The 25,924-nt window shown below is 45.8% G+C and overlaps 2 protein-coding genes and 1 long non-coding RNA gene across 12 annotated transcripts; 1 reads left to right on the top strand and 2 right to left on the bottom strand.

Moving 5' to 3' along the window:
* Positions 1-227: 227 nt before the first annotated feature.
* Positions 228-3,504, bottom strand: LOC125081617 (uncharacterized). 2 transcript variants are annotated; one of them, XR_007121764.1, is made up of 3 exons: positions 3,269-3,504; positions 2,617-2,738; positions 228-2,227 (listed from the first exon to the last, which is right to left on the bottom strand). It is a non-coding gene; the product is annotated as an uncharacterized LOC125081617 (long non-coding RNA). The 2 variants fall into 2 exon arrangements; XR_007121763.1 differs by having other exon boundaries at positions 2,622-2,738.
* A 320-nt stretch (positions 3,505-3,824) lies between these two features.
* ZNF10 (zinc finger protein 10) lies at positions 3,825-25,639 on the top strand. Of its 9 annotated transcripts, XM_047696180.1 has the most exons (6): positions 11,053-12,716; positions 14,280-14,381; positions 15,130-15,219; positions 17,394-17,520; positions 17,882-17,977; positions 23,849-25,634. In XM_047696180.1, the coding sequence occupies exons 3-6, from the start codon at positions 15,187-15,189 to the stop codon at positions 25,306-25,308; spliced, it is 1,716 nt and encodes a 571-aa protein (XP_047552136.1). In that variant the 5' UTR covers positions 11,053-12,716; positions 14,280-14,381; positions 15,130-15,186; the 3' UTR covers positions 25,309-25,634. The 9 variants fall into 9 exon arrangements, with proteins under 9 accessions (XP_047552137.1, XP_047552135.1, XP_047552132.1 ...); XM_047696181.1 differs by lacking the exons at positions 11,053-12,716; positions 14,280-14,381 and adding an exon at positions 3,825-3,951 and having other exon boundaries at positions 15,123-15,219; XM_047696179.1 differs by lacking the exons at positions 11,053-12,716; positions 14,280-14,381 and adding an exon at positions 3,834-3,969.
* On the bottom strand, positions 3,896-4,686 carry LOC125081616 (synapsin-1-like). The gene is made up of 2 exons (XM_047696197.1): positions 4,411-4,686; positions 3,896-4,333 (listed from the first exon to the last, which is right to left on the bottom strand). Exons 1-2 carry the CDS (start codon positions 4,600-4,602, stop codon positions 3,896-3,898), a joined length of 630 nt encoding a protein of 209 aa, XP_047552153.1. The 5' UTR covers positions 4,603-4,686.
* Positions 25,640-25,924: the final 285 nt, after the last annotated feature.

Raw genomic sequence — 25,924 nt, 5'->3', positions numbered from 1 at the left:
ACAAGGGCGTCCCACTTTTTTGTTTTTTGAAATGTTCATAACATAAATCTAAAAACCATCAGAGAGGGTGGCTGTGTGGCTCAGTTCTTAAGCGTCTGCCTTCGGCTTAGGTCATGATCCCAGGGTCCTGGTATCGAGCTCCGCATCAGGATCCCTGCTCGGCGGGAAGCCTGCTTCTTCCTCTCTCACTCCCCAGGGTTGTGTTCCCTCTCACTGTGTCTCTCTCTGTCAAATAAATAAAATCTTAAAAAGAAAAATCATCAAGAGAGATATTTCATTCATAAAACAATAATAGGATTTATGGCTGCTTTGCTTTTTTTACATACAAAATTGCAAAATAAGTGGTCTTAGGAAATTTAAAAGTATGGTAACAAAAAAAATTTAAAAACGGTAAAAAGATTTAAAGATAAAGCTTAGAAACTCTTCCAGGAAGCAGAACTCCCAAAAGAGAAAAGCAACAAGAGAGAAAGGTAAGAAAATTTTATGATGAATTTCAAAGGTTCAATAATAATTGAACTCAGATAATTCAGAGTTCCAGAAAGAAGAAAAAAACAGAAGAAAGAATCAAACAAATACAGAAAAAGTTCTTTAAAGTAGTGAAATATGTAAGGACTGACTCATCAAAATCAGCAATTTTTTTTAAAGATTTAATTTATTTACTTGGGAGAGCATAAGAGAGAGAGAAAGTGCGGGGTGGAAAGGGTCATTGTGAGAGGGAGAAGCAGGCAGCCCAATGTGGGGCTCCATCCCAGAATCCTGAGATCATGAACTGAGACGAAGGCAGATGCTTAACTGACTGAGCCACCCAGGCGCCCCAAAATGGGCAATTTCTTGAAAGACTGGAACTAAACATATCAACATGAAAGTTTTGAATACCTAAAATAAACTGATGAATCTAAAAGTTGCAACAGATGACAAATAGATTACATACACAAGCACAGTCACAGGTGTAGAGCAGGACTTCTCAATGGTAACACCGCTTCCTCTCTGCCCAGCTTTGCCCACTTTCCTAAAATGCTGAGGAAAGGCAAGTTCTTCCATCCACCCCCTAAGAGTGGCCCAACAACCCTTCCTCTTCCTCTTTGCCATCTGCTCAGCAGCCACAAAGCAGCAACTGTGTTCAAGTTCATTTCCATCCAGGCTGGTGTTCAGAATGGCAATGCCGGCTGGGAGCTCTACTGCCTGGAACACAGAATCCAGCCCAATGATCAGATGCCAACTGACAAGACCACTGGGGGAGGAGATGACTCCTTCAACACTTTTGCAGTGAGACAGGTGCTGGCACATGTGAGCCCAGGGCAGTGTTTGTGGACCTGGAATCCACAGTCATTGATGGAAGTTCACACTGGCATCTTCTCCACCTGGAGCAGCTCATCACAGGGAAGGAACATGGTACCAATAACACTGCTGGAGGGTCCCACACCATCAGCAAACAGATCAATGACCTTTTCTTGGACTTAAGCTCAATAAAGAAAAAAATGGTTACAAATAGAGCAAAGATTTTAAAATATCACTAAAAAGCCATGATTTTTAAAATCTTCAAAAAACTACTATAAAAGATTAGTATGAACAACTTTATGCCTACCAAATTGAAAATCCAGAGAACAATTTTCTAGAAAACCTTAAGTATCCAAATTGACTCAGTAAGAACTATAAAATTAAATCCATCAACAATCATTAAAAAAAATTAAAAGAATCAGAAATCAAATATCTACCCCTAGAGAGTTTAGGTCCGAAACTTACAATGGAAAAACTACTTTACAAAATAGGAGGGAAAAAAAAATCTATGTTTCCCAAATTATTCATGAGACTTCCAAAATTTTTCTATGGTACAGAAGACAGTACTGCAAAGATAGCATAGAGGCCACTTTTAGGCAAAGAGGCTGGAGCCATGGGATGTGCAAAGGGCCCACAGCGACGTGCCCATCCGGCGACCCACTTTAAAACAGCCGACCAATGGGCTACTTACTACCGGGTAGTAACCAAAAAAAGCAAAATGCCATACCTCTCCCTACTTTCTCACCTTCCCCCTTAAAAAAAAAAAAAAAAAAAAAACAGCCCCACCCACTGCCTTGCTTTGGTCTCTCCTCTGCTGTCCAGCCACCACCCCCGCAACCCCTGCGGTGGGTTCACTGAACGTCTATCTCCTTTGTTCCTCCTGGGGAAATTCCTTTCACCGCCAGGGCCACCGGCTTCCACCCCATCGCAGCCCCACATATGCGGGCCCCTAGACAGGACAAGGAAAGAAGATTACAATTTTAATTCTGAACACTGAAAAAGGCCCAAGTAAAATACTAACTTCAATAGACTGTGTAGCAAAGTAATAGCATAGTATCCTATTCAAACAGGGCTTGAAGAACATTTGCAAGAATTACAAGCAGAAAAACTACTGTTACTATAATGTAACAGCTAATGAGCACTCTAGTACCCACTGTATTTTGAAGCAGATCTGGGTGCTCTGTTATTTGCAAACATTTCATCATTTATCTTTGTAGAAGTATTTTATTTTGGTTCCTTTCTCTCTCTTTTTTCCTTCTCTTCCTTCCTCCCTCCCTCTTCCTTCCTGCCTTCCTTCCCTCCCTCTTTCTTTCTTTTCTTTCTTTCCCCTCACCTCACCTCACCTCCTTCCCGTAAGCTCTATGCCCCACGTGGGGCTTGAACTCCACCTCGACACCCAGAGTTGCATGCTGTATAGACTGAGCCAGACAAGCGCTCCAAAATTTCTCTCTGAGTAAAAACTTTAAAAAAAAAATCATAAACAGGATATAGTCATGCCCACAAAATTAGGAGGAACTGCTTAATAAATATATAGACAGTGTTCAAACCTTTCTTATATCTCATTAGAATTTTTTCAAGCAATTTCTTTGACTGTGGTCCAAATAAGGTTCATGAATTTCAAGTCCCTTTTAATTTAGGGCTTGCCTTACAGAACAGAGACCCGGCACGGTGCTGCCGCCCATTAACAGACGAAAGGATTAAGACAGAGCAAGAAGAGCTCCCGTACAAAGTACCGGTCGCTGCAGGACGCCCACCACGGCCCCCCAGCAGCGCTCCGCCAGGTGACCTCTCCTGGGTGCGCCCTACCCGCGCCCCCTCCAGGAGCGGCTCCGCGTCTTGGCGGCCCCGTCTTCCGGCCGCAGGGCCAGGCCTGGCTGCCCGCGGAGCTCGGGTGGGCGCGGTGCACCGGAGCGACCGCTCCCCACGTCCCCTCTCACGGGACCCCTCTCAACTCTGCGCGCTCCTACGCGCACACTTGTCCCCAGGGTACCTGCCTCTCGCGTCGGGACCACCCGGCTGCCGGAGAAAGAAGAGGGGAGTACGCGCTGGACGGGCGGCGGAGTACGGAGGCCCCCAAGCCGAAGGAGGAAAGCAGCAACCTACATTCCCGCACTCAGCGGCCCCAAAAAAGCCCAGGGGCGGGGACTACATTTCCCAGGAGACCCTGCGCCACCCAGACCCGCCCCGCGGCGGGATTCTGGGCTCCTGTGCCGGCGGCGCTCCTCGGCGAAGAAGGAGCTTGCGTGCGTGGAAGGGGCGGGGCGGGGGCGGGACGGGAGGAGCGTGTGTGGGAGGAGCCGGGGCCGCGGCGCGAGCGTTAGGGGACGCGGGGCGGGCGTGTGGGGGACGGGCCCGGGCCGCGGCGCGAGCGTGAGGGGACGCAGGGTGGGCGTGTGTGGGACGGGCCGGGGCCGCGGCGCGAGCGTGAGGGACGCGGGGTGGGCGTGTGTGGGTCGGGCCGGGGCCGCGGCGCGAGCTAGAGGGGCCGCGGGCGTGAGGAGACGCGGGGCGGGCGGGCCGCGGGTGAGGAGGCCCCGCGTGGAGAGCCGGCAGCCGCCCGGACGGACCCCGCGCCGCCCGGTGGCCGCGGGGCCCCTGCTCGCGGAGGCCCGGCTCGTCATCGATTTGCCGTTGCTGCTGCCATTGTGACGGATCGCCTCCCCCGGCGCGCCCGCCGGGTGCTCGCTGCAGGTACACACGCGCGCGCCGCGCTGGGTGTGCGCCGGCTCGTCCTTCCCGCAGCCCGGGGCGTGCTGGCTCGTCCGGGCGGGGTTTTCGCCCCTGCGTGACTGACGGTTCCCCGTTGCGGGGTACGCCTCGGCAGGAACAGTGGCGGCCCCGAAGGTCCGAGTGCGCTCTGCGGGGATGGCGGTGCGGGTCGGTGGGAGCCGGAGGCTCTCAGGGATTCAGAATGCGGTTTCCTCTCCTCCCGCGGGTTTTCCCGCAGCCAGGGCCCGCTGTTGGACGGGGCTCGCGGCTGTCGAGCGCCGGCTGGAGACGGGCGTGCTCGCCTCGTCTGGGTGCGAGACTTCTCCGCCCGGAGGCCGTGCGCGCCAACGCGGGCGCGCGGGCGTTGGAACGCGCGTTCCGCCGGGTTCTGCCCGCGCCGCCGGCTCCTGCGAGTCGTCCGTCCGCGCGCGTCGCGGGAGAAGGGCTGCAGCTTGTGTCCCTGGTCTGCTCCGAAAATGCGAGGTTAGAGCCGTTCTGCTTACTGCGGAAGTTCCAGGAGTCATTCTCCTCAGGATTTCTTACCGGCATTTCCAGTGTTTGAGATGAGGCCGGCTGGTGTGCGGCTTTTACAAAACTATCCCCCCTGCCCCGCATCTCTGGCTCCCGCCTCGGTGGTCGGTATTGAGCGCGCGTGTGTTTGAAGTCGGACTAGTGTGCGCCCGGTTTTCTCGGAGACGGCTTCAGGCCGGCGTGCCGTCGTCTCTCCACGCGCGGCTCGGCGGGCGAACACGGCGCCGAGTCCCCGGCGCGGCTCTGGCGCGGAGTCGCGGGGAGCGTTCAGCCAGCGGCAGGCAGGTCCCGCCCCGAGTCCGCGGGGGAGGAGACCCAGCAGCCCCGCCCCTCTGACGGAGTGCGGGGGCCGTCCCCGGCGTGGGAGGGGAGACGACGCGTCGCGCGAACGCCCTCTGGCGATCGTGTCGGGTGGCGCCGGTCTAGACCGTTACACAGCGCGCTCCTCCTCCCCCCTTCCGGACCACCTGGGCTCTGCACTGACTTTGCTCTCCGACCCAGCTCGTCTGTCGTCCCAGTGGTCTCTGTCGTGCAGAGCCCCCCGGATGCTGCGTGTCGCACATTCCGGCCTGCTCTTGAGAGTGGTCCCCTTGCGTCATTTCTTCTCTCAGCGCGCATTTCCTGAGCTCTCAGCTTGCGCCAGACGCAGGCAGGGTTTGCATTCGGATAAAGAAGGAAGACCGTTGATCCGCGTTTTCTGTCAACCCGGGTTCCGCTTCGCACCGTACAGTATTCACGTAGATCCAAAGCGCACCGTGTGGAGACGAGACCACAGAGTTATTCGTATTGGTTAATTAGCCGTACCGCAGCCACGGGGAAGGGATTCGGTTAACATCAATGAGTTTTCACTAAAGTGCCTGAAAAAGGGGCGCCTGGGTGGCTCAGTGGGTTAAGCCTCTGCCTTTGGCTCAGGTCGTGATCCCTGGGTCCTGGGATTGAGCCCCACATTGGGCTCTCTGCTCAGCGGGGAGCCTGCTTCCCCCACCTGCCTCTGCCTGCCTCTCTGCCTACTTGTGATCTCTGTCTGTCAAATAAAATCTTTACATAAGGTGACTGGAAAGGAAACGTGTAAGTGAGCAGAGTGCTTCAGTGTCCTCAACAACAAGCTAACACGTCTTTGTAGAAGAAAGTCCGCTCCCAGCAGTAATGGAGTACCCAGTACTAATTCTAACTAGAAATGTGCCTGAGCTGAATGAAGAACTTTAAAACCTGACTAGGAGATAGAAGACTGAAGGAGGAGTAGGAATGAGAACAGTTCTGTTTTTGATTAAATTCGGTTGTCAAGGAATTATAAATGGATTTTTTTCAAGAACCCCCCCCCCCCGCCCCGTGCACTGTGTTCTTTATATGTTCATTCTTAAAAATGTTATGGAAGTGCCTTCTTGCTTTTCATAATTTGGTGAGAAAATGCTTCTGTTAAAGAGAAATACTTCTAGAAATAATGGGTTTCCTTAGTCTACATGACATAGTACTGAATATATATAATACATGACAAACACTGAAGGCTTAATAACATAGTTTAAAAAACCTTTTCGGTTTTAAGAAATTGTTTTAAGGAAAGGGAAATTTCATATTATGTCTCTTTTCGTGACAATACGCTTTGACCTTTAGTACTCCTTTTTGCCTCTCTCCTGTTAGAGACGCTGTCTCCTGTCACATCGGCATGTCTTACATCTTCTGGCTACAAAACAGCATCAGGACTGGGTGTGGCATAGCCTGTATATGTATCCCTGACACGGTACCAACACCCACAGCATCACTTTTGCCTCTATTATGCAATACCTCTCTGCCATCTCATTCTTACCTTTTATTTTATTATGAAAACTTTTTTGAGTGTACAGCTGAATTAAAAGACTGCTTGTAGGGGCGCCTGGGTGGCTCAGTGGGTTGAGCCACTGCCTTCGGCTCAGGTCGTGATCCCAGGGTCCTGGGATCGAGCCCCGCATCGGGCTGTCTGCACAGCGGGGAGCCTGCTTCCCTTCCCCTCTCTCTGCCTGCCTCTCTGCCTACTTGTGATCTCTCTGTCAAATAAATAAATAAAATCTTTAAAAAAAAAAAGACTGCTTGTAAACCTCCCTCCTCGACTCTACCATTAACATTTTATTTTACTTATTTTAATGTATATCTTTTCTTTTATCAGTCCATTTTCTTGTGTATCAAGTAAATTGCATATATCAGTATATTCCCCTAAATACTTGAAAATGTATGTGTTATTAGCTAGAATTCAGTATTTAGCTTTTTCTTTTGATGTAAAATTTACATAAAATAATGCACAAAATGAAAGTACACATTTGCTGAGTTTTTGCAGTTGCATGGTCCTTTTTTATCTTCAAGTCTTCATGCCTTTTGTATCTTCAGGTATGTCTTTGCCATCTCTCCTGGCCCCAGAGTTCTAACTCTGTGGCTGCTGGGTTCTTTTGCTAATCATTCCTTGCCCTTTGCACATGCTAAAGACCATTGAACTTACTCAAAATCTAAAGAGATTCTGTTCTCTTTTATTAAGAAGCATATACTCCAGGAGAGCTAGGGTGGCTAGCGCTAGGGTGGCTAGTCAGTTGAGCATCCAGCTCTTGATTTCAGCTCTAGTCATGATGATCTGATCCCAAGTCATGCTCTCAGGGTCCCAAAGTCAGGCTCCACACTCAGAGAGGAGTCTGCTTGACAGGTTCTCTCCCCTTTTGCCCCTCTTCCTGCTCCCTCATTCTCTCTAAAATAAATCAATCTTAAAAAAACCACATATACTTCATACACTCGAATGAAATGCTGTCCCTGACAAGGTCTTGCTGTCACTGGGCACTGGAACTCAAGTACTGGGTCTTCAAATGGAGACTGGAGGGCAGACATCTTGGGAAACAGACACGTTACCTTTGTGGGTGCTTGTAATGTACTGGACAAATGCCAGTGGAACAGATATGAAGTTGGAAGCACTCTGCTGGTCTCTTTCTGAGATTTAGCACGAGATTATCCCAATTCTCAAGTGGTTCCTTATAAGGGAGGTAGACAGTAGGTAGGGTGTTGAAGTGCTAAAAGCATGTCCAAAGTGTTCATGATTACTGGCCAGGGAACAGTCATTCTCTCTGGGACGACAGGAAGGCTTGTCAGAAAAGGTGGCATTTAAACGAGGCCCAGAGAGCATGGGGCGAGTGCAGCAGAAATTAAGGTTGAGATGTTGTCAAGGCCATGAAAGTAGTGAAGCCTGTATACTCAGTGAGTTGGTCAGAGCCATGCTGCAGAACCTCTTATGCCCTGGATAGTCTCTTTCATAGCCTTCTGGTTCATACTGGAAGCTTCTTGCAGCCCATCTCTGCCCTGATGGTAGCAGAATAATCGCTCTCCAAAGAACCAGAATCTGTGGATATATTACAATATTATATGGCAAAAGGGACCTTGCAGATGTGATTCAACTAAGGACCTTAAAATGGGGGAGATTACCCTGGATTGTTCAGGTGGACCCGGTATAATGACAGGGGTCCATCAGAGTTGGAACAAGAAGGCCGAAGGTGAGCATCAGCGGGAGACGTGACTATAGAAGAAAGGCACAGAGTGAGGTGGTTTTGCTAGCTTCCTGCCTTATAAACCTCCAAGTGATGCCTCCATCTGAGCTTCTGACTCCATCCCTTGCCCCCCTCTCTCCTCTGGCCCCAGCCCGCTTGTCTTTTACTTCCTTCCTCTCAGTCTACTCTCCAGTCCCCAGCACCTCTTCCCGCTGCGCCCTTTTTCTTCTTTTTTCACCTCCAAACTTTTCACTCCTCTTGTGGAATTTGTCCGCTGTTGCCACTGCTGTATTGAGACCAGTCTCCCCTAATCACTAGTGAACTGTTATCTGAGCAGTCCTGCACATTATGCTCTTTAACTTACCCGAACTTTTTAAAGTCTCCCCTCCTTGAAATTCTCTCTCCTTCTGGCTCTCTCTTTTCTGGATCTTCTCATTCTCTAGTGGGTCTTTGCCTCATTCGTGGTCTTTTCTCTCTCTTCTCTTTGCTTCCTAAATCTTGATTTCCCCCATAATCTAATCCTGGTCTTATAATTCGTTGTACTCTTCCCATTATCTTTGGTTGACCTTATATACTGCCAGGTGTCATCTGATAATACCGTTAGCTAGCATTATCAAATCTTACTGTTTCTTACTGGGCTTTACAGGAATTGTGTCATAGGGTTGTTGATAGGAATGTATGATCTCACTTAGACTCTTGTCCATCTGCCTGCTTCACCTTTATCTCGTAGTGGAAGAACACAGTCACTCTCAAATCTATGACATAAGACCATCCCCCTACCCCATAAATCTTGTTGGAGACTAGCTGAGTAGTTTGGATAGATAAAGATAGAACAGAAATGTGAAAGGCAGATGATACAGTTGGATAACCCTCACATCTACATATGTCTCCTAAATACCATTTCTCTGGCCCAGTTTCTGAGTTTAAAACCCAACCCCATCAGGATGTGAGGACATTTGTCATGCCCTTGATCACCAGGGTTGGTTTAGCTGATATGGCTAGCTAGGTGGATGTCCCTTTCCTCCTCGCCTGCTCTGTGTCCATCCCTCCCAAAGCTGCAGGTTCACAAAGAGGAAAACCTTCCCCAATAGAGGAGGCCCATTTTTTGGTGAAGGGTATACAAGAAGCTGCGCTCCATGCCAGAACTTCCAGATAAGCTCTTAAGGTCCATTTGTAGGAGAACATAGGGTAGTCAAGTTTTCAAGACCCCAGACACATCCAGATGAGTCACTGCATATGGCAGTTTGCCTTTCTTTAAAACAAAACAAAACAAAACAAAACAAAACAAAAAACAACCCAGTCCCATCATTCCTCTAGTGCCTACTCCTCCTGATACCTTGGTGATTAATCACTTAATCACTGGGTGATTAAGTCACCCAGGAAACTGGGAGTCATCTTTAACCCCTAACCCATCTTAACATCCATATCCATTTGATTTCCAGGATATACCAATCTTTCCAAAGTCTACCTGCTCTGCATTTCTACGCCTAACAGCCCTAATTTGTATTCCCATCCTCTGGATTATGGTATTAGCTTCCTTCCTTGTTCCTTTGCTGCTGTTGTTTCTTTTTTTTTTTTTTTTAAAGATTTTACTTATTTATTTGACAGAGAGAGATCACAAGTAGACGGAGAGGCAGGCAGAGAGAGAGAGGGAAGCAGGCTTCTTGCTGAGCAGAGAGCCCGATGTGGGACTCGATCCCAGGACCCTGAGATCATGACCTGAGCCGAAGGCAGCGGCTTAACCCACTGAGCCACCCAGGCGCCCAGCTGCTGTTGTTTCTTTCATCACACAACCTCCCCAAATGCAGAGGATCCATTTTTAAGATGCAAATCTAGTATCATTTCTGGGTTTGTAATATGTAGGAGAGAGTCTCTGAAAATGGCATTTTTCTGAAAATGGCTTTTTTTTTCCTTTTGTGACCTAGGTCTGATCGTGTGCGTCTATGGGCTCCTTTCAGGCTGTTCCCTCCCTGGCACATTATACGCCAGCTGCCCTGAGCTCCCTGCCTTATATAAAAATCATTATCTTCATCTCTGCCTTTGTTTACACAGGTCCCCACCCTTCTTTGTCCATCTGATTAGGTCTAGGACCCAGCCTTGAAACCACCAGGTGGTGCTGGGTGCATTTCTGTGCTCCATGACCCCTTGGGCATGCTGTTGCTCAGAGCAGTAATCATAGTGGACTAAGGTGTCCATTTTCAGTGTCTTCAGCTAGACCCAGCTGCTTGATGTCAAGAATAAATACTTTATTCATGTTTTTATCTCCTGGGCCTTGTACAGAGCCAGGCACATAGTAAGTGACCACTAATTATTTATTAAAATTACAGAAGAAGATCCAAATCTATAACATTAAGATAGTAGTCAACTTACCAGCTGTTTCCCTAAACACAAGTAAAACTCATCCCAGTGTTCCCACATGGTAGTGATAGTTGTTACTTAAGAGAAATCAGTTTTGGCCAGTTGCACAGAAAGATTCTTTGTGTTTCTGGTGACTCATAAAAGAATCTGATTAGGGCGCCTGGGTGGCTCAGTGGGTTAAGCCGCTGCCTTCGGCTCAGGTCATGATCTCAGGGTCCTGGGATCGAGTCCCACATCGGGCTCTCTGCTCAGCAAGAAGCCTGCTTCCCTCTCTCTCTCTGCCTGCCTCTCTGTCTACTTGTGATCTCTCTCTGTCAAATAAATAAATAAAATCTTTAAAAAAAAAAAAAAAGAATCTGATTATTCCAGGGTGCCTGCCTGGATGGCTCAGTCAGTTAAGCATTTCAGTTTAGGTCATGATCTCAGGGTCTTGGGATTGAGCTCCATGTCGGGCTCTGCATGGAGTCTGCTGGACATTATCTCCCTCTTCCTCTCCCTTGGCTCATCTCCTGCTCATGCACGCGTGCATGCTTTCTCTCCAAAATAAATAAAATCTTAAAAAAAGAAAAAAAAGAATTGGGGTGCCTGGGTGGCTCAGTTGTTAGGTGTCTGCCTACAGCTCGGGTCGTGGTCCCAGGGGTCTGGGATTGAGTCCCAGGTCGGGCTCCCTGCTCAGCAGAAAGCTTGCTTCTCCCTCTCCCACTCCTATGCTTGTATTCCCTCTCTTGCCATCTTTCTCTATCAATCAATAAATAAAATCTTAAATAAAAAGAATCTGATTATCCCTAAGAAGTGGTATAATTTAATTGACTAGTTCAAATAGATTTGAATAATTGCATAGATTAAATAATGGCTTAGATCAGTGATTCTCAAACATGGCTGCACAGTTGAGTCACCCAAGGAACTGTTGAAAAGAAACAAAGCCTGGCCACTCCCCATACACTTAAGTCAGCATCTCTCAGAGAAGGATGGCATGGGACCCAGGTCTCATAATTTATTAATATACCTGGCATTTCCAGTGTTCAGTTGGGGCTGAAAACCACTTGTTTAGATAAAGGTTTGAGTAAGTTTTCAAAAGTGGGGGTAAAGGGAAATTAAGATGACGTGATACTAATTGCAGGCTTGTTGTATTTTATGTAATCCTAAGTGGGAGTTAATGGAATGGACCTTAGATACTTACATAAAGTAGAGGCTGTACTGTAGTTGTTTTTAAAATAAGATCCGATTGAAAATTTACTGGTGGCCAGAATTTCCTGCTTTGTTAGACAACCTGATCTATTTCCAGGTGTCATATTATTATATTGACTTGTAGTAGATTTTTTTGTGACTACACTCATTACTCCTCTAATTCTGCCCTCTGGCACAATGCAAAATAAATATCCCTGTTCCACAGGACCTGTAGACACATGAAAACCATTCTCTTGGTTCCATAAAGTAATTTCTTATATAGTTTAACATCCCTCGTTATTTCAGCCTTTATTCATGTGACACTGAAAAGTAAGTTCCGGGAAAGGTTAAGAAACCTCCTAGTAAGTATTGGAGCAGGAACTGGAATCTGGGGAGGCTGGCTGCAGAATCCATGCTGTTAGCCACGGTTGGAAATACACACTTGACGGTGAGGAGCAAGCTTGGGATAGAAGACAGTGTTCTCCTCACTGTAGCTGAAACATAGTTCTGTTGTGTGCCTGGCAGTGGGATAGACAGTGGGGATAAAACAAGTAGGTATACTGTGTGTCCTGAAAGTGCCCGGGGCGGGGGGGGGGGTGTTTGAAAATGGAGACCGAGAGATGCAGCGAGGGGAAACCTACATGAAAGTTTATCATCATTGTGTAAATCATAGAGAATACTGAGAACCAAGATATACAGAGGGAAGCTAGGTGAGGAAGGAAACCAAGTAAATAAAGAGCTTCAAGAACAATCAAAGGGCCTACAGTATCCTCTGTATTAGATGTCATTGGTGAAAACCGTTTTAGTGGTGTGGCAGGGCAGAAGCCGTACTGCTTTTATTCATGTAAATTTGCATAGAACTGAGATGGAAATCCATAAGATCTCCAGAAGACAAAGGGGAAAACAATAGAAAAGAAAACAGATTCAAAAGAACTGTAAATATAAGCATGGGAAATACTCAAGCTTGGTATTCAAAAGGTGGAAATTAAAAATACAATCTAAATTTAAAACAACTTAAAAATGCAATGTTTATAGACTTCTGTTTCTGGCCAACATGGAATAACAGGGACAACGGCAACAACAACAACAGACAGAAAAAATACATGAAACAATTGTTCTAAGACCCTGGACATCAGATGACAAAGGACAGTCATCCCTGGGAGATGGAAAATCAACGAGGTAAGCCTTCTGATTGCTCCGGTTTATTGCCTTGAGAGGGTTTCCCGTTTACAGCAGAGGAAGGTGAAACTGAGGTGGAGCCCAGCAGACTTCCTGAATCAAGGATGGATCTGAGAAGCTGATCTGGGGAGAGCAAAGCAGCTGGAGTTCGTAGGACAGACCACCAGAGAGGAGAGGTCTGCAGAGGGTCTCCCACAAGTACTCAAGAGCACAGAGCAGCACATATGTGTGAGGAAACTCTACAAGGCCAGGGAAAGAATCCTCTACAGGGCTGGAGGGAATAGTCCTGATATTTGCATGGGGAATACTGCCTATTACCACTAGCCAGACTGGAAAACTCTTGTAATTCCTGGAACATGGGAGTGGAACTATTTATGTAAAGCACTGAAAGGAAAATTAACTGTACTTAGAATTCTAAATTCAGCAAAAGTATATTTCAAAGACAAAGTCAAGACGACAGAATGGGAGAAAATATTTGGAAATTATATATCTGATAAGGGTTTAATGTATATAAGATACATAAATACACGTATGTGCTCACACGTAGAATATGTGAAGAACTACAACTCAATAACAAAAGCACAAACTATCCAATTTAAAAATGGGCAAAGGACTTGAACAGACATTTCTCCAAGGAGGATATGCAAATGCTACTAAGACCATGAAAATAATGTAAATCAAAACTACCATGAAATACCACTTCACACCAACTAGGATGGCTATAATAATTTGAAAAATGGAATAACAAGTTTTGGCAAGCATGTGGGGAAATTGGATCTCAGCATCACAACTCACAGTGACACTGCCACTGTGGAAAACAGTTGTGGGTCCTCAAAAAGTTAAACATACAATTACCATATGACCCAGCACTTCCCACTTCTAAGTATAGCCTGGAAGGAATTGAAAGCAGGGACTCAAGCTGGTACTTGTATGCCAGTGTTCACAGCAGCATGTGCACAAGAGCCAGTAGATGGAAACAACCCAGGGGTCCATCAGCAGATGGAGGGACAAGCAGGATGTGGTCTCTCCATACAATGGAATATTATTTGGCCATTAGAAGGAATGAAGTTCTGATTCATGCTACAGCATGGATGTACCTTGAAGACATGATGTGGAGTCACATAAGCTAGACACAAAAGGACAAACATTGTATGATTCCATTTATATGCATTTTCAAGAATTGGCAAATTCAGAGAGACAAAGTAGATTATAGGTTATTGGCGTCTGAGAGGATCCAGGAGTGGGGAGTTTGGTTAATGTTTCAGAGTTTCCATTGGGGTGATGAGAAAGTTCTGGAATTATTAGTGATGGTTGTACACTATTGTGAATGTAATTAATGCCACTGAGTTGTACGCTTAACAATAAGATAGCAAAGGTAATTTTTTACTACAATTTTAAAGATAATATAATTGCCAAAAACCATTGGATTGTATTGAGTGGGTGAATTGTATGGTATGTGAATTATATCTTAGTAAACCTGTTTGGGAAAAAAAAAGGCAAAATGAAGACACTGTCAGACTTAAAAAGCTAAAAGAATTCATTATCAGCAGACCCACATTGCAGGAAATGTTAAGAGATGGCCTTCAGGGAGAAAGGAAATGAAACCAAGTGGAAATCTGGATCTACAGGAAAGAATGAAAAGCAGTGGCAATGGTAACTACGTAGGTAAATATATGATATTTTTCTTTATTGTTTAATGATAATACCTATTGCTGGGTAACAAACTATCACAAACTTAGTAGCTTCAAACAGCACTCACTCACTAGCTCACAAGTCTGTAGGTGGAAGTCTGAGCCTCTCTGGCTGGGTTTTCTGCTCAGATATGCAACATCTGCTTTCAAGGTGTTGGCTGCCCTGGGTTCTCATTTGGAGGCTCTGATTGTTGGCAGAATTCAGTTGCTTGTGGCTGTGGGACCATGATAGGACTGGCTGTCAGCTGGGTGTTGCTCTTGGCTCCCAGAGACCGCCCCCATTCCTTGCCCTGTGACACCATCCACCTGCAGGCCAGTAATGGCGCATCACATGTTTCTTGTGCTTCCAATCTCTGACTCCCATTTCTGGTCAGCTGGAGAAGACACTTGTTTTCTTATCTGTAAAGTAAGGGTGTTCGATTGAGGCAGGTTTTGTGTCTTGGCTTGTTTTTCTCAAAGATTTGTAGCAGCAGAACCATTAAATTGCAAATGAGATTTTGCATGGACCTCTAGAGACTAGGGGGGAAATGGCAATCTATATAGTTCTTCATACTCCTGGGAATTTCAGACCTTGTAGATGTATTTTTGGACTATCTCTGATGTTCCTCGTTGTGTGGTGGGTATTGCATTATACCCAGCCAGGTGTAAGGGAGTCTAGGTTGATGATTTATAAAACCTCCCTGTCACAGGCGCCTTCCCTCATGATTCTTTCTTTTCTCCAGCTTCCTCTTCTCAGGATCTCCGTTACTCAAAAAAGCATCATCAAGAACAAGAAGGGGATGGAAGCCGAGTCAGCACCTGCCGGGTCCCATGTAAGTTGCGCTGCCTTCTTTGTTTTCCAACTGAGAATTCCTTTTTACTTAAGTTCTGGAGTTCCTTTGCCTAGGAACTTCAGAAATTATATCTTGGGCATTGTCCTCTGGGAGACTAGCACTATTTCGTTTGCTTTATTTGTAGATGTAGTTTTATTCATAAAATACATACTATTCATATACCTTTTATATAAAAAGAAGTGCAGGTTTAACAGTGATGTGGGCAGGAGTCAAGTAGGGTAATATTGAGCACTCTGAGAAAATGCTTTGATCCACACTAGGGAATGAAGTCCAGAGCATACTTCCTCCCACAGAAATGATGTGGAAACTGGGAATGTTGTGCCTTGAGGGTCTCTCTGGTCCCTGGTTGTCCCAGCTGGGACAACCTGTAGAGCTGGCTATGTGAGGCCTCCATGGGGAGCTCGGGCACAAGTTATAGGCTTGTTCACGGGTAGTTGCCGCCCAGCCATGAGGAGCTTGGAGGAGGGCGGAGCCTCTGGGAGCGTCCAGGTGGGGAAACTGGGTCCCGTGTGGGCCCAGCTTCTGCTGGAGCAGCCTGCGTGTATTCTGTTACCTCTGGTATATTGAAAAATCCCACCAGAAAGTGTTTGCTTTTTGCTTTTAGCAGTGCTGCCTGTTTTTAAGGACTTAAGAAAACTAGCCCATTATATTTACCCAGATAATTTACTGTTTTTGTTGCTCATCCTTCAGTCCTGAGATTTAAAGGACTCTTTAAATTCTCTTTGGTAACATTTCCTTTTTGCTTGAATAACTGCTTTTGGTATTTCTTTTAGAGCAGGTATGCTGGTAACAAATTCTTTTACTTCATTTGAGAGTGAATTTTGCATCCATTCCTGAAATATGTTTTCAGTGGATATAGAAATGGCTCGACAGTTCTTTTTTTCAGTATTAAAAAAATTATTATTCCACTGTTGTCTGACCTTCCTAGTCTTTGAAGAAAAATCCTCATTCAAGTAGGTGTTTCTGTGTGTAATCAGCTCTCTGTTTGATGTAACTAAGAAGGCTTTGCTTCTTTTATCTATTGTTTCTTTTTCAAATTACTTTGTTACTATTAAAATATTATCTACATTTTTAAAAAATGCCATTCATCATTTAGGAAAAATGTCTTGGATAATTATTTTAGATCAGAAAACATGGTGAAGTTGGTCTCTTTTTTTTTTTTAAAGATTTTATTTATTTATGTGACAGAGAGAGAGCACAAGCAGGCAGACAGGCAGGCAGAGAGAGAGAGGAGAAAGCAGGCTCCCTGCCAAGCAGAGAGGCCGATGCGGGACTCGATCCCAGGACCCTGAGATCACGACCCAAGCCGAAGGCAGAGGCTCAACCCACTTAGCCACCCAGGCGCCCCTCTCTCTTTTTTTTTTTTTAAGATTTATTTATTTTAGAGCATGTGTGTGTGAGTGGGGGGCAGGGGGAGAGGGAGAAGGAGGGAAGCAGATGCCCCGCTGAGTGTGGAGCCTGACACGGGGGCTCAGTCTCATGACCCTGAGATCATGCCTGAGCCAAAACTAAGAGTTGGAAGATTAATCTACTGAGCCACCTGGGTGCCCTGACATTAGTCTTTTAAGCATTAAGTTGTACTTGGACTGAAGACTTTTTTACTGCCTTAAATTAGGTTCTTTATTTTGCAGAATATAAATGTAGAGTAACTTTGTTGTCTGATACTCCTTGCTATAGCTGTTCATAACAAACTTGATTTAAATAAAACTTCTTTTGGGGTGCCTGGGTGGTGCCACTCAGTCATTTGGGTGCCCAACTCTTGGTTTTGGCTCAGGTTGTGATCTCAGGGTCCTGGGATCGAGCGCCATATTGGGCTCTGTGCTTAATGGGGAGTCTTCTTATGGATTCTCTTTCTCTCTCTCCCTCTGCCCCTCCCCACTAAAATAAATAAATAGACAAAAAAAAATGTTCTGACAGTTTCTAAACTTAAAGCATAGCATGAAACTGGTTTTTGGACAGTAGGTATATAGTAGCCATTCCTTTTAGGACTTGACCAGAACCCAAATAAGTACTACTCACTTTTGAAATAAATTCTGGTCCATCCTCTTTTCCTACACCAATGCTGCCTGCCTAATCTCTCTTTCTGTCAGTACTCAAGAAGGGGAGGGCCGAGCTCTACTTCTGGCTTATTATAGATTTGTTCCACATTGTAGACACTGGTGACCTTCAGGGATATACTTGTGAACTTCACCAGGGAAGAGTGGAAGCTGCTGGACTCTGCTCAGCAGATCATGTACAAAGATGTGATGCTGGAGAACTATAAGAACCTGGTTTCCTTGGGTAAGACTAACTTCTGTTCTCAGAGATACCCCCTGCGACGATTTTGCTTCTTCATTGATCAAAAGGTATGGAGACATATATCAGAGTGTGAGCTTGGTGTTAGGGACCTAATTTCTCTTGAGCATAGAAGCGGGTTTTGTACTCAGTTCTGCTTTTGTGAAAAAAAGGTGTTTTTGTTTTGATTTGTTGAATTTTTAAAAATGCACATTTTGTTGCCTCTTTAGCCTCCCCTTGTCCACTCTTCAGAGTCCCCTCAGGACTAAGAAGGGATTAGGGGTTGGGGCTGAATCTGGGCTGCTCTTTGTGTCCAGCCCAGAGTTCCCCAACCCCTGTCCAGTTCTTTATCTTTTGCTGTGCACAGGGCATCAGCTTCCTAAACCACACGTGATCCTCCAGTTGGAGAAAGGGGAAGAGCCGTGGCTGGTGGAGAGAGGGATTCACCGGGAGACCCAGCCAGGTGAGCATCAGTCAAGAGACATTCCAGGCAGTGTCCCAGATGAGCTGTTAGGGGCGGGAATCCCTGGCCATAGTGGTCACTAACTAGTGTACATTTTTGTAGAGAACACTGAGTTTATTTACCTTCCGTTTCCCCATGACCAGTCTTTCTGCAGTCATGTCACACGCCATTTGCATTTGGAGACAATGATGTGTTCTTCATGCAAATTACCTTTCTGTTGATGTGCTGTTTCCGCTCTGTTGGTCTTGCTTTCCTGATTCTCACACTGATTCTCACATCCCCATTCTCTCATTCGTCATACAGTTTTTTCTTTCCTCCTTGCCTGCCTTTTCCCTTTCCTGTGGCCCCTTCCGCGTGGCCCCTTCCCCGTGGCTTTCTGTTTCTTCCTCCTGTGAGCCATGCAGCAGGGCTTGGTCACCGGCCACTCCTGCTGCTGCTTCTTTACTTTTTAATTTTTTTTGCAGTGCATTGCACACTCAAGACTTCTTTTTAAAAAGATTTTATTTATTTACTTGACAGAAAGACAGCGAGAGAGAGAACACAAGCAGGGGGAGTGAGAGAGGGAGAAGCAGGCTTCCCACTGAGCAGGGAGCCTGATGCAGGGCTAAGTCCCAGGACCCTGGAATCATGATGTGAGCTGAAGTCAGATGCTCTATGGACTGAGCCCCTCAGGTGCTGCTTCAACCTTCTGTTTCTTAACCTCTAGGAAGCAGATTTTCAATGCACAGGGAAGCTGCAGAAAGGATGTTCTGAATCCACATAATTTGCATTTTAGAGATATTAAGATGAAAACAAAGTAGGAATAACTTAAGAAAACATGAAATAAAGAGCTAGAATACAGTAAGAAAAAGGCATTTTGGGAACAGCAGTTCTGGAGAGAGGAATTCAGCCAGCAGGAAGTCGCAAGCCTTCTGCAAACTCAGAAGAGCAGCTGGTCGGGGTGCCCGGGTGGCTCAGTGCTTAAGCCTCTGCCTTTGGCTCAGGTCATCTGGCATCTTCCTCCCCAGGCATCTCGGGTGCTGCTGGGTCATACTGCAGGTAGCCTTCTTGGTGTGTGGGGAGGCATGTGACTCCATGTGACTCTAGTGTGGCCTAGTCATGCTAGGAGGACCTGTGTTGCCTCTGTCTGATCCCCCGTGTCCGCACGCACACGTGTCTGGTGCTTCCCTGCATCTTGAGCTTTGAGTATGATGTGAATAAAGTCTGTCAGTCCTAGTTGTCCTCTGTGAAACCTCTTATGGCTCCTCGTCAGGTGCAGGTCCCTTCCTTTTCCGAGCTTCCACTTGAAGTGTATTTTTAAATATCATAAATTATTTTTTACTGTTTTACATTTGGTCTTACAGGTGACTGCCTCAAAGGCAAGTCCTTCAATACACCGTTAAGAATTTGATCAGCCAGCTGCTTTGGGGCCTTGGGAGGAAAGATTGTTCTGTTTTCTTTCATTTCTCCATTATTTCTTTCATTTTTTCCATTCCTATGTTCATTCATCTAGAAAGCTTTCCTAGACTCTCTTGACAACTGTCTAAAACTAATCAGAGCAGCAGTTTAGATTTCTACTGAGACTTTGTTGTCAAAAGAAGTACCGAAGCTCCATGTGGTTAAACACATGGCTGCAGGAGCCTCAGGGTCAAAGCGGAAAGGATAATGAGTGGTGGCTCTAAGAGTGCAAATGCGGGGCCAGCTGGCTGGCTCAGTTGGAGGAATGTGTGACTCTTAATCTTGGGGTTGTAGGTTCAAGCCCCACAATGGGTGTAGAGGTTACTTAAATTAAAATAAAATCTCTAAAAAAAATGCAGATGTTGTGTTGATGAATGGATATTGTATGTTTTAAGTATTACTCACTCGAGTGTTGTACTACATAATACGTGGATTAGGATTTTGATGAAGGAAAGCAGCGTGCTCATATGTTTAAACATGCCACTCAGGGTTGTTATCCTTTGGTACCCGGCCCTCACTCTTCCTCACACGTGTTCATTTTAAAATTTTCCAGTTGGCATTTGTGGTTTGCAGAACTTTACATGGGATTTTGATGCCTTGAGTGGAGGGGAAGAGAGGGAAAGGGTGGTGTATTTCCTGTCAGAAATCATGATGGCAGTGCACACGCACACATGCACCAGGCTGGTGTTCAGCCTTAAGAAGGAAGGAGATTCTGCATCTGCTATAGCATGGATCGGCATTGAGGATGTTGTTAGTGAAATCAGCCAGACTCAAAAGGACAAGTACACGAGGTTACTTAAAGTCTTCAAAATCGTTTTTTTGTTTGCTTGTTTATTTATTTATTTATTTGACAGAGATCACAAGTAGGCAGAAAGGCAGGCAGAGGGAGGAGGAAACAGGCTCCCCGCCGAGCAGAGACCCCAATGTGGGGCTTGACTCCAGGACCCTGAGATCATGACCTGAGCCGAAGGCAGAGGCTTAACCCACTGAGCCACACAGGCGCCCCTAAAGTTGTCAGAATTGTGAAGACAAAGTGTAATGGTGCTTAGCAGGTACTGGCGGGAGGGGAGAACAGGGCCTTACTTTTTAAGAGGTACCAAGTTTCAGTTCTACAGATGAGAAGAGATGTGGGGACAGCTGCACTACCATGTGAATGTGTGGTGTACCTGAGGTATGCCCTTAAAAATGGTTAGGATGGGGGGGCGCCTGGGTGGCTCAGTGGGTTAAAGCCTCTGCCTTCAGCTCAGGTCATGATCCCAGGTCCTGGGATCGAGCCCCGCATCGGGCTCTCTGCTCAGCAGGGAGCCTGCTTCCTCCCCTCTCTCTCTCTGCCTGCCTCTCTGCCTACTTGTGATCTCTCTCTCTCTCTCTCTGTCAAACAAATAAAATCTTAAAAAAAAATGGTTAGGATGGTAAATTTCATGTTATGCCTATTCTATCACAATTTAAAATAGAAAAAAGGGGGCTCCTGGGTGACTCGGTTGAGTGTCCAACTCTTTTTTTTTTTTTTAAAGATTTTTATTTATTTATTTGACAGAGAGAGATCACAAGCAGATGGAGAGGCAGGCAGAGAGAGAGAGTAGAGGGAAGCAGGATCTCCGCCGAGCAGAGAGCCCGATGCGGGACTCGATCCCAGGACCCTGAGATCATGACCCGAGCCGAAGGCAGCGGCCCAACCCACTGAGCCACCCAGGCGCCCGAGTGTCCAACTCTTGATTTTGGCTCAAGTTATGATCTCAGGATTATGGGATTGACCCCCGTGTCCGGCTCTGTGCTCAGCAGGGAGTCTGCTTAGGATTCTCTCTCTGCCTCTCCATCTGCCCCCCACAAATATCTTTCAAAAACATTTAATTAGAACAGAAAAAGAGATCAGGCTTGGGAAGAAGCTAGTGACTCAGTAATAAAAGAAGATTGGGAATGATGGGGTTCCCACAAAGAAGGCAGGAGTCAGGAGCCTGGCACGGGGATCATTGTCAGGTGAGTTACTCTCCTGGTGCTGCTGAGATAAAGTTCCACAAACTGGGTGATGTAAGTGTGCCCTCTTAAAGCTCCAGAGGTCACAAATCTGAGATCAAGGTGTCATAGGGCCACATGCCCTCTGCAACCCTTAGGAGAAGATCCTTCTTGGTCTCTTGTGGCTCTGGAAGTCCTAGGTGTTCTGTGGCTTATGAGCACATCATTCCAGTCAGCGCCCCTCCTGCACATGGCTGTCTTCCCGGTGTGTCTTTGTGTCTCCTCTCCTCTTGTAAGGACACCATTCATATTGGATGGGGGGGCCCAGTCTGCACCAGTACTGCTTAATTTAACTAACGACATCTGCAATGATCCTGTTTCCAAATAAGGTTGCATTCTGAGATCTTGGAGGCTAGGACTTCAACGTGTCTTATTTGGGGCACAAAATTCAACCCACACTCCAGGTAAGAATAGAATATCACCTCACTTGTACAGGGAGTGGTGGTACTTTGTAGAGAGTGTTTTTCAGAAGTGCCCGGCTGGCTCAGTCGATGGAGCATGCAGCTCTTGAAGCTGGGGTTGTGGATTCAAGCCCCATGTTAGGCATATTGATCATTTAAAAAACATGGCTTTTTTTCCCCCCCAGGTTAAGACCTCACATTTTTGGCTCCTTGGTGGCTCAGTCAGTTAAGCATCTGCCTTCAGCTCAGGTTGTGATCCCAGGGTCCTGGGACTGAGTCCTGCATCGGGCTCCCTGCTCTGTGGGGAGCCTGCTTCTCCCTCCCCCTCTGCCTGCTGCCCCTGCCCCCTTTTGTGCATGCGTGTTCTTTAATAAATAAAATCTTAAGAACCTAACATTTTACCTAAAAGGCATTGAGAGACAAACAAGCTTTTAACTAGGAGAAATAATGTGCAATAATACACACAGATATACGCAAAAGGGCAGAAAAGTCCAGGAGAATATGAGTTAGGGGCTAGGTTGTGATATAGTATCCTGTGGTATGAATCCCTATCAGATGTTAAGTCCTTTTTCTTTTTAAAGATTTTATTTATTTATTTGGGATAGAGAAAGAGAGAATGTGAATAGGGGAGAGGGCAGAGGGAGAAATAGGCCACTCAGTATGGGGCTCGGTCCTAGGACCCTGAGATCATGACCAAAGCTGAAGGCAGACGCTTAACTGACTAAGCCACCTAGGGGTCCCAGTTGTTAAGTCTTGATGTTTCACAACAAAGGAATCAAAATACAAGACCAGGAGAATATGAATAATGATTACTGTGGTATTGCTTTGACCATACATGTGTGAGTCTGTGACGAACTCACATCTTATAATACTTCATAATAATCTTACACCACAAATACTGTGTCTCTTGGATTACAGATAAGCAAAGTGATATTTGAAAAGTTTAACAACTTGTCTAAATTCACCACTAGTAGCATTAAAGCTTTAAACTTGAAATTAAAGCTGTAGAACCTGTATATCCATTTGCTTTTCCAACCTGCTGCACGGCCTTTCTGAGGGGTTCCTGTACCAGTTATCTGGGCATTATTCTGTAGTCCTTTGGTGGTGTCAAGAACAGGGAGTGGCTCAGCATATGGTTGGACTCATGGCTTAGGAATGTGAGATTGGCTGTACCTGGGAAGAATGCATGCCAGTGTTGGGTCCGTTATCAAAGGAACAAGACTGAGACAAAGTTACGCAAAACCTATTCTATGCCAAGCATTAGAAGTCAGACTGACCGGCCAGGGCTGCCTCTGAAGAGCGCGACGCCCCTTGGTCTTACAGGCTAGTTTTTATAGGGCACAATCGCAGGCATCTACATACATGGCTTTGGCTGATTTGATGTCTCCTACCTGTGTGTTTTAGTAATGGTTACCTGGAACCGATACTAGTAACTGTTGAGGCGTTTATTAAACAACACAATGGCCTTGTTTTTGGTATGTGTTTTAGTAATAGTTACCTGGAACGGATATAAACAAAATGTTTTAGTAACAGTTACCTGGAGCTGATATCAATAACTGTTGAGGCATTTATTAAACAACAAAATGTCTACCTAGGCAACACAGAATCACTATGGCTAAGTAGGCCCAGGCAGGCCCTAGGGGGTTAACATGTTTTAATGTGGAATGGACCCCACACCAGGAGAAGGACCTGACAACAGTCAGTCATGTAAGGTTCTTGTGCCATTAGTAGATCAGATCGTGGGAGTGTAGGCCTTTCTGTGGGATTTCCCTGTTGCCCCGCAGCACTGAATGTCTGATCCCATGTGTCCCACCCAGTACTGTGTCTTTTTGCTCTCGTTGCTGCTCTTACACAGCCCAGTGCCTTCCCTGTTTGCTGCTCTTCTCTGCCCTTTCTCACTGTCCATGAAGGCAGCTCTATATGGCCTACATACTTGTTTCCACATCCCACCATTCAGACCTCAATGTTGTTTTACTTACTCAGAGGTTTCTCTCTCTCTCTCCCTTTTTTTTCCCCCCAGATTTGGAGACTGCAGTTGAAATTAAATCAATTTCCAGTAAGAGCATTTCTAAAAATAAACAGTCCTGTGGCATTAAAATGGAAGGAATTGCAAAGAATGATCTCTGGTACTTGTCATTAGAAGAAGTCTGGAGATGTGAAGACCAGTTGGACAAGTATCAGGAAAACCAGGAGAGACATTTGAGGCAAGTGGCATTCACCCAAAAGAAAGTACTTACTCAGGAGAGAGTCTGTGAAAATGGTAAATATGGGGGAAACTGTCTTCTTCCTCCTCAGCTGGTACTGAGAGAATATTTCCACAAACATGACTCACATACTAAAGGTTTAAAACAGAATTTAGTTTTTAGCGGTCATCAGGAAAGCTATGCAGGTAGCAGTGAATGTGGTCCAACCTTCTGTCAAAACATTCACCTTATTCAGTTTGCAAGAACCCAGCCAGGAGATAAGTCCTACAAATGCCCTGATCCTGTGAACTCTCTTACCGGTGGTACATCCCTTGGTATATCAAAGGGTGTACATAGGGAGAAACCCTATGAATGTAAGGAGTGTGGAAAATTCTTCAGCTGGCGCTCTAATCTTACCAGGCACCGTCTTATTCATACTGGAGAAAAACCTTATGAGTGTAAAGAATGTGGAAAATCTTTCAGCCGGAGTTCTCACCTCATTGGACATCAGAAGACTCACACTGGTGAAGAACCCTATGAATGTAAAGAGTGTGGAAAGTCCTTCAGCTGGTTTTCTCACCTTGTCACGCATCAGAGAACTCACACAGGAGACAAACTGTACACATGTAGCCAGTGTGGGAAATCTTTTGTTCACAGTTCCAGGCTTATTAGGCACCAGAGAACTCATACTGGAGAGAAACCTTATGAATGTCCTGAGTGTGGGAAGTCTTTCAGACAGAGCACACATCTCATTCTGCATCAGAGAACTCACGTGAGAGTGAGGCCCTATGAATGTAATGAGTGTGGGAAATCTTATAGCCAGAGATCTCACCTTGTGGTGCACCACAGAACTCACACGGGACTGAAGCCCTTCGAGTGTAAAGACTGTGGAAAATGCTTCAGTAGAAGCTCTCACCTGTTCTCCCATCAGAGAACCCACACTGGAGAGAAACCATATGAATGCCACGATTGCGGGAAATCTTTCAGCCAGAGTTCTGCCCTCATTGTGCATCAAAGAATTCATACTGGAGAAAAGCCATATGAATGTTGCCAGTGTGGAAAAGCCTTCATCCGGAAGAACGACCTTATTAAGCATCAGAGGGTTCATGTTGGGGAAGAGACCTATAAGTGTAATCAGTGTGGGATTATCTTCAGCCAGAACTCTCCACTGATCGTACATCAGATAGCCCACACTGGAGAGCAGTTCTCAACATGTAACCAGTGTGGGGCAGCGCTCGTCAGTAGCCCTAACCTTGTTCGATACCAGACCAGTCATATTAGAGGAAATGCTTATTAGTATAGTGAATGTGGAGAGTTCTTTACAAAGAGCAATAACTTTATTTTGCATTGGAAACTCTGGGAAGAAGCTGTGTAGATGTAATCTGTGCAGAAATGCTGTCAGTCTTGTTATCCTTTTGTGCACTAGAGAACTGGTCCTAGAAGGGGAAATAACCCACAGATTTCATTTTAGTACACAAATACATTAGCCTTTCTTTCCACAAATTCCTACAAAAGCAGTTGTCTTTGGAGCATTCTTTTTTTTTTTTTTTTAAAAGATTTTATTTTTATTTATTTGACAGAGATCACAGGTAGGCAGAGAGGCAGGCAGAGAGAAAGGGAAGCAGGCTCCCTGCTGAGCAGAGAGCCCAACTCGGGGCTCGATCCCAGGACCCTGGGATCATGACCTGAGCCGAAGGCAGAGGCTTAACCCACTGAGCCACCCAGGCGCCCCTCCTTGGAGCATTCTTGACCAAGCCTTAAATTGCTAAAATCTGAGAGGAAACCATTAATTAGGTGAGTTGTTGAGAGATACACCAACTTTGTTACCTTCTTCAAAAAGGTAAATCAATGAGTGTTGCTACTGCAACGAATAAAAAAATTGATACACAAAAATTGATACACAAAAGTGGAAA

The sequence above is a fragment of the Lutra lutra genome, chromosome 12 (assembly GCF_902655055.1).
Source record: "Lutra lutra chromosome 12, mLutLut1.2, whole genome shotgun sequence".
NCBI classification, from domain to species: Eukaryota; Metazoa; Chordata; class Mammalia; order Carnivora; family Mustelidae; genus Lutra; species Lutra lutra.
This window is presented reverse-complemented; position numbering and strand designations above follow the sequence as displayed.